The 8,310-nt window shown below is 34.5% G+C and overlaps 1 protein-coding gene, 1 long non-coding RNA gene and 1 other non-coding gene across 3 annotated transcripts in view; 2 read left to right on the forward strand and 1 right to left on the reverse strand.

The window, feature by feature from the left end:
• The window catches only part of LOC132039032 (uncharacterized), a 44,146-nt gene that overhangs the window by 27,320 nt on the left and 8,516 nt on the right, over positions 1-8,310 (forward strand). The window lies entirely within an intron of this gene.
• On the forward strand, positions 761-832 carry TRNAG-UCC (transfer RNA glycine (anticodon UCC)). The gene has a single exon. It is a non-coding gene; the product is annotated as a tRNA-Gly (tRNA).
• LOC132040290 (feruloyl CoA ortho-hydroxylase F6H1-3-like) lies at positions 1,833-3,434 on the reverse strand. The gene is made up of 2 exons (XM_059430930.1): positions 2,841-3,434; positions 1,833-2,538 (listed from the first exon to the last, which is right to left on the reverse strand). Exons 1-2 carry the CDS (start codon positions 3,341-3,343, stop codon positions 1,959-1,961), a joined length of 1,083 nt encoding a protein of 360 aa, XP_059286913.1. The 5' UTR covers positions 3,344-3,434; the 3' UTR covers positions 1,833-1,958.

An 8,310-nucleotide genomic window follows, 5' to 3' on the forward strand; every position in this document is an offset into this window, starting at 1 on the left:
TGTACTTGCACTTTTCATGAAGATGAATAATTTTGTAGGGTTTAAGAAGAGTTTAATAAGATAATAATGCCATGCATGCAAGCTACGTAAAACAAATTATATATTCACGACATCAGACATGAGTGTACGCATTTCTTATTACTTGTCTTTATATGTATCCATCTCAAATACTTACTCTCTCCCACTTGCTTTGGATACCCTGAGCACATAAAGCCAGACTTCAGTGACTTAATTACCTCTTTACATGCTTCGTCAATTAATCACATCCAACAAGAGCGTGAGCATCCCACTATTATTTCTTCTCGTGGAGACATTTTACTAGCAAAGAAGGCTCCTATAAGTGGTAGTACAATTCGTTGGGGGCTTGGGGCTTATGGTTTAATTCTTTGCCACGAAAGAGGTCTCCGCTGACAGAGGCGAATCCATAATTTAAGTTTTATGGGTTCAATATTTAAGAATATTAGCATTGAACTCATTATTACTTTAAAGTTATGGATTCATATCTGCTATTTATTGCAATTTTCGTGACTTTTTACATGTAATCTATCCTTGTTGTAGCAATAGTACTACGTTCAAATGAACCTGGCGACAATATGCTACATCCCACCCGTCCACCGACCCAATGACTTTCCAATATGATGGACAAATAGCAGGTCATGGAAATGTAGTTTAATTCATCGCAACAAGAGTTAAACAAGTCTAAGATAGGGCCCGTGAAGCGGCTTAACAATAATCTAAATTTCATAGCAATAACAACAAAGCGTTTGTAGTCCAACGGTTAGGATAATTGCCTTCCAAGCAATAGACCCGGGTTCGACTCCCGGCAGACGCATCCACTCCTCTCTTTTTCAAAAAAAAAAAAAAAAAAAATCTTTATACAATTTATTTATTTATTCATGTTGGAAACTAGAAAATTTAGCTTTTTTTTTTCGGCTACAGAGGCATTTTAACTTGAAAAATGATTTAAAATGTGTAATCAATATTATGGATAAAATAGGAAAAAAAATTATCTTTTCTCGATATAAAATTCTAAACAAGTGAGGGATGGGCTGGGTGGTAAAAGACCTCCACCTACGACCGGTAGGTCCTGGTTCGAGTATTTTTATAAATCCTCCTAAATGGGTGAAAAAAAAAAAAAAAGTAACTAGTAAACGTGAATGTATTTTTAAAATATTGAACAAGTAAAAATGAACGGAGCGATTATATTTTGCTCTAATTAGCTTTATTTCTCCGTTAAAGCAAGCTGAAAGTGATATACTCCTAAGTCCTATCACTTCTTTTTCTTTTTTTGTAGTACTCCTATTTGTTTTCTTCTCTTTTTGACCCCCACTATGTACGCTGTAAATTAGTCGGACGATGTCATAATCAACGTCGTGACTTCATGATGGAATTAATGGAAGGAAAGTGAAACATGTTACTACTGTAAAAGGGACCTACTTAAGAATTGTCTTGGCAATTTCCATTTTTACCATTACCAGCTACATCTTCTTTAATTCCTTCTCTTTTTTTCTCCATGCTTTGGAAATAAAATTCGTTTTTGTATAGTGTATACATGCATACATTTATTGATGAGTTCATATCACTAGACAAAAACTAGCCCACGATGAAAAATATAAGAGTACGGATCTCTCTTGATTCAAAAGAGAGAGTGTTTTAGCTTTTAATTGCAATTATTCACCTACTAGTCTACTACTATATGAAGGAAGAGAAAGGTGGGTAAGATATATGTCATACTTCCTTATAAATTTATGAAATTAATGGACTCTGAAATAATTAAACAAAATAAAGATAATTCGGCCCTTAATTTCCATGAAAAATTAATCCCAAGGAGATCATATTAAACTTTTTATTTCATTACAAAGTAAAAAAGTTGTAAATGAGCAAGATACATGAAATAGAAAAAATACCATATAGCTTAATATATGCTAGCACTATTTTTTGTTCGAGCAAACCCACTATTAATTATCTATTTTAGCAAAATCAACAGTGTCTTTCCCATCATGAGCTTTCCTAAAGAAATGCTTGACATAATCCGAGTAAAGAACTTGTTTGTAAATTGGCTCCTCCCCACTCGTTAACACTTCTGCTAAAGGCCCGATTACATCACTAGGCTTAGGGTTCACAAAAATAGGCACAGAAATCCTATTATTTTTACCATTAGCCATAACACGATGCTCGATGCTCTTGTATCGTCCATTACTCATTATTTGAAGTGCATCGCCAATGTTAATCACTAAAGCTCCATGGATTGGGGGGACGTGTACCCAAGTGTCACTGTCCAGTTTTTTCACGTAAAGTCCTCCAATATTGTCCTGAAGAAGAATCGTTAGTGTTGAGACGTCAGAGTGACGACCTACTCCGACGGTTAACTCAGGATTAGGGCATTTTGGGTAGTAGTTAACGTTAATCCTCTTTGAACCCATTAGAAGTGATTCTTTAGTTTGGTCTATTTCTTTTACGTTTAGTCCTTTCATAAGTGCTTCCAATAGTTTCTTGATGACAACTTCAGAGTTTCTCAAGAAGTCCAACGCTTCCTCCCTATAAAAAGAGAGAGATGAGTTTCAGATACAGATAAAAAGAACATGAATATATGTATTTTAATTTTACATTATAACAAGTAAATCTTTAATTAGTAGTAACTGAAAAAAAAAAAAAAAGGCAACTAACATATACTTTCTACCACAAGACAGTGCGATCTTTTTTTACACTAACAGTGTATATACATATACAACATAAATCGGAAAATAAATGCTTAACTGCGTGCATGTAATTCAAATCTTCTTTTTCTTCTTAAGTATTTGGCTAAATTTAGTAAAAAGGACATGGTGAATGTTGCAAACCTGAGAGCAGAAGGCCAGAGAGCAGCAGCATCTTCATCAGAAACATAAAAAAGACTCAAATAATCTTTCCACTCCAAAGCCTTTTCTGCTTTAGGAGTAAAACTCGTTCCGTATCTCACGTTATTCGTCGATGAATTTTCCTTCGAATGCTTATTTTTCTCCTCCGCTGGTTGTTTAAAAAACCTATATGTCGCCTCCTTAACAGATTCAAGAACTTCAAGAGAAATATCGTGGTTGATAATCTGAAAAAAGCCCCATTTTTCAGCTGCATTACATATTTTTTCACCTACTAATTTGTTGTCAATGTCCCAATTGGACATGTCAATTACTGGAATTTGATCATCAAGAATTACAGTGCTTTTTGTAATTCGTTCTTCTATTGGCTGAATGTATTGTTTAGGTAGTTTTTGAAGCCCCATTTCTGAAAGACCCTTTACTCCATGGCCTTCATTTACTACATAATCAGTGATATTAGAAAGATCAACTGAGGCTCTAGTAGGCATTTTTGAGTAATTAAAAAAAGTAAGAAGGAAAGAAAGTATAGGATTAAAAGGAAAATGAATTGAATGAGAAAATTAAAGTTTGATGATCTATTGTTTCTGAGTTAATGCAGTATTTATAGGCAACTGGAAGCATGAAAGTCTCAATTTACTGCTCTAACGTTTTAGTAAGCTGTGGAAAATAAGTGAAAATGATTGGTGCATGCATGGATATTTTCTTGTTAATGTGTGTAGGATTAAAATTGTCCTTTTTTTTTTCTTTGTTTTTTTTTTTTTTTTTTAAAAAAAAAAATTGTCATTTGAGTAAACGAGGGACACGTTTTTTTTTTTTTTTTTTTTTTTTTTTAATATCTTTGAAATTTCAACCTTTGCATTTGCAAATGCGGAGACTAATAACCTAAATCAATGTAATACTTAATTATTTAATTAAGTTTAATTTTAAACGTAAAATTCAGATTATATAATACTCCCTCTGTTTCAATTTATGTGAACCTATTTCCTTTTTAGTTCATGCCAAAATGAATGATCCCTTTCCTAATTTGAAAACAAATTCACTTTATGAAGTGATTCTGCCCACACAAATATTCAAGACTTATTTTGAACCATAAATTTCAAAAGTCTTGTCTTTTTAAATATCTTCTTCGATCAAATGTCATGACTATCAAGCCTATAATGTAGTAGTACTGTAGTAACTATTTTGTCAGCCTATAAGAAATTACAAGCATTAATTTTCACTGTGCATCTATATGTGGTTTATTTTTCCTTTTTAATATGGCCGCCAGACGAGGAATGGTCTAATCTCGATCAAGAATAGGAGGCAATAGTAGAGCGTATTCATCAGAGAGTACTCTAATCTCTACCACGAGCTGCCAAAACATGCGTGTTCAATCAATTGTCAATCTCTAGCTCAAAACGGTAGTAAAACAAGTATCAACCTCACCTCACTAATTAAATAAAATAAAATAAAACATCCTATCCTCTTTAAAGAAAATGAAGCACAATTAATCATTTTGCTTCCAATGATCCAAATATAAAGAATCATATCCAGAGTTCTTCCTTATTTTTTCTAACTCAGATATTAACATATGTTTATATATATATATATATATATATATATCCTTATTTGTCTACGCAATTGTGGATCCAATTTCAATATAAATAATTAGTTCAAAATAATTAATGGGAAAAGGGTCAAAAATACCCCTCTACTTTGGAAAAAGGGTTAAAAATATCCTTCGAACTTATTTTGGGTCAAAGATACCCCTCTCATCCTTAAAATTTTCAAATATAGTCCTGTCTTGAAGGAAATTATCCCAAAAGTAACAAAATCATTTTTAAAAAAACATTTCCATCATTTAAATCATCACTAACTAAATAATAACCCATAAGATCTCCTTATTCTCCCAATTCCTCAAACTTCAAACTCGTACTGGGGAATAAGGGAATCTTATGAGTTATTATTTAATTTTGGTCGGATTTAAATGATGTTTGGGTTTAAAAATGATTTGAGGTATTTTGGGGGATACTTTTCCACAAAAGCGGGTATATTTTAAAACTTTAAGGATGAGAGGGGTGTTTTTGACCAAAATAAATTCGAAGGATATTTTTAGCCCTTTTTTCAAAATAAAGGGGTATTTTTGACCCTTTCCCATAATTAATAGTATCTCAAGTGAATGAATATTTGGTTGACCCAAAGAGACCAAAGCAGAAGTAATAAAAAAAGACCCATCTCTTCTCCTAAAAGAAATTAAAACGAAGAAGAAAGAGAATATATTTACTGCTTGAATTAACAAGCAAGTGGTACATACGTACGAGTAGTCAATTAAAACGTGTGGAAATTAAAAAAGTTGGTCGTTTGAAACTCTATTCCAGTCAGCTGTGGCTGCCCTGCACGGATGGACATAAAAGCGCAAAGGTTGATATATTTCCAATCCAACCTAACCTTATTTTGTTTTTCTTGCCTGCCAGCTATGATCTTTCTCATTTCCAAGAAATTTTTTCATGTAAAAAAAAAAATCAGTTACACAGAGAACGATATTATTATCCCATTTAATTTGGGATTTAAAAGATATGAAAGGAAGTCTGTTGAATAAAACCGATGATATTTTGTAATCATATAATCTAATTCAATAATGAAAACAAATTAAGAGAAAAAAATTGTTAAGTGGTCCTCATGGTAAGGTTGAAGAAGTGTTAAGTAAAAAAGTTCTCTCTCTCGTTGGCTCTCGGCGCACGTTAGTATAACGTACGCCGCTGGTGGTTGTCATGGCTAGAGGACGAGGATGGGGACGTGGTCGACCTCAGAAAATTCCCATTGTTGCGTTTGGGAGCTCAGTTGGGGCTCGAGTTCAAATTGATGCTTCGGATAAGGGGAAACAACTTACCCCTTCTTCGATTCCGACTTTAATGGGGGATAAAGGTGCATCGACCTCTTCGGGACAGAGTGGGGTATCGAAGAGGTTGGATATGAGTGTTACCCCTGTAATGATGCAACCTACTAGGGTTTTAAGCCCTCTTTCTGGCCGGAATAGCCACATCGGCGGTCATTTGACGAATCGACCCAAACCTCGTGAATGTCAACACGATGCAATTGGAGGATGAAATGAACCGGTGGTTACCGATAATGCTCCATGGTCGGGCCTTCTCTATTCACCAAAAACGTAGTCGCTACAAAATGGCCTCAAAGCGGATTACATTCTCGCAAATTTCATTAATGGTAAGCCTGTCGTTCAATTAGTTCAGGAAGAGGTAGATAAGGCAGTAAAGAAATGGGAAGGGGCCTTAATTGCTTATTTTATTGGAGAAATACCAGGATATAATGCCATGAGGCGTTATGTGAGTCACTTCTGGTCTAATGTTGTTGAGCCTGAATTGTTTTATCGCCGAAAGAAGGTTACTATGTGATTCGATTTGCTTCAATTGCTGATAGGGATAAAGTCCTCTTCTCTGGACCATATACTATAAATAATAGGCCAATAATTCTCAAAGCTTGGTCATTACATTTCGATTTCTCTACTGAATTCCCCACAGAAATACCTCTTTGGGTTAAGTTCCCAAAGTTACCTATGTCATGTTGGGAGCAAGAATCTCTAAGTAGAATTGCTAGTGTCACTGGGGTGCCTATATATGCTGATGAATGCACAGCGACACAGTCCCGTATTTCATTTGATAGGATGCTTATCGAAGTCAATATTACTGTTATATCCCGCATTTTTGTACATTAGAACAATCCGGATTAATTATGATAAGTCAAGGACAAAACTATTCCGGGATGCAAAGTCGAGACTTTTGACCTTCGATTTTATTTTGAGTCATAAGTTGTGCATGAATTTGTTGGTATGGAACAATTAGGAAAATTTGGGACCAAAATTGGAATTAATGGAAGTTAAAAATCATGCATCTTTTCCTTAGTTGTCGGTGTGGGTGGGTTTGGCCCACACAATTTGTGGACAATTTTAATTGGTCCAACACTTGCTGAGCCAAGGGACACTTGGATGATTCATCAAAGGGGCTTAAAAGATGACCACTTAGTCTTCATTATTCATTTCAACACTTCAAAAAAAAAGAGCAAGAAGTGAAGAGAGGGAGGCTCTCGGCCAAGACCCCCAAAAATCAAGTCCCATTTCAAGCCCTTCTAAAATTATTTTGTTGATGCTAACCCACTATTTTGAGGTCCCTAAGTAGCGTGGAAATGTCGTTGGAGCGATCAACCCGCTAGTTTTCATTATTTCAAACCCTAGCCTAATGTGGAATTGAAGAGGAAAGGTAAGATTTGACTATGTTCTATATGTTATAAAGGTTGTATGCACGTTGTAGTATGTTAAAATGGATGAATATCATGAAAAATAGTATGTTGGAAGTGAGTTGTGTGCAAGGTGTGCTAGCGTGCAAGTGGGTGTGTGTTGTGTTGTGTTGAAGCTATGAATTAAAGCTTAGTTAGCATGTTATGATCATTGTAGAAGCGAAGAATGAATGAGAATCATCTTTGTATGTTGGTGGGAGGTGTTGGCCGAATGTAGGCCATTTTTGTAGCAAGAAATGAATTAATATCGCTTAATGTTTTAGTCGTCGTCATTATGAATTCTATGTTGGAAATGAATGTTTAATGACTCAAATTGATGTTGTAATTGTTGGGACTCGATTTCGAGGTTATTGTATATTTAATGTAATTTGTATATTGATGAGAATAGCATTGTTAGAATGTGAATTGTGGAAGCAAATCATGATTTGAAAATGAGGAATGTGATAAAGTGAGGTTCTCGGGTTTGAAATTTCGATTTCGGGTGGATTGGAGAAATTGTTGGATTGTTGGAAGTGTTGTATGAATTGCTTAGAATGTCTTTAAATATTGTTGGTATGGATTCGGGTTAGTAGTTGAATGTATAAGCGTCGATGTTGGCTTGAAGGTAAGCCGTTGAATTGAATTTATGAATGTTGTTGAATGATGGAAAAGAGAGTTATTATTGTTGTATTGCCTTTCGGATTGATTATTAATGTTGCTAGGTTGGTTGTTGTTGTTGTTGATTGATTTAGCCGAGTTAAATTCTCAGGGTGGCCTATTTACGTGGGAAATCTAAATTTCGTAGAATTAGGCTAATTGGAATTAAATGCCCAAAAAGTCTTTAGCTAATGTTTGGCATTTTATGACTTGTTTGTAGACTTTAGTGTACCTAATCGTAGATTGATTTACCTTGAGTTTGGATTATATTGGAGAGCGTTTGAGGTATGTAAGCTCAACCTTCCTTCTTACAAGATGCCATAGTTAAAATAGGCTATGACACGAACTTCAAGGAAACTCTATTCTCACAATCCGAGCATGTCCATGATACGCATTTGTTCTTGATATTCATATGTTGATGTTATGAAATATTGATCCTATGTCCTTGGAATTATTGATTTGTAAAGGTTGCATGAAAGTTTGGTTTTTAAAAGAGTTTATTCTTTTTAACGATTCAAAAACTACAAACGCC

This window comes from Lycium ferocissimum, chromosome 12 (assembly GCF_029784015.1).
Source record: "Lycium ferocissimum isolate CSIRO_LF1 chromosome 12, AGI_CSIRO_Lferr_CH_V1, whole genome shotgun sequence".
NCBI lineage: Eukaryota > Viridiplantae > Streptophyta > Magnoliopsida > Solanales > Solanaceae > Lycium > Lycium ferocissimum.

Bases quoted from the DNA above. Each gene is read 5' to 3' on its own strand.
- LOC132040290 (XM_059430930.1), bottom strand. From the start codon at position 3,343: ATGCCTACTAGAGCCTCAGTTGATCTTTCTAATATCACTGATTATGTA. The intron at 2,539-2,840 runs GTTTGCAACATT...CTCTTTTTATAG, and splicing joins CTCTGGCCTTCTGCTCTCAG to GGAGGAAGCGTTGGACTTCT.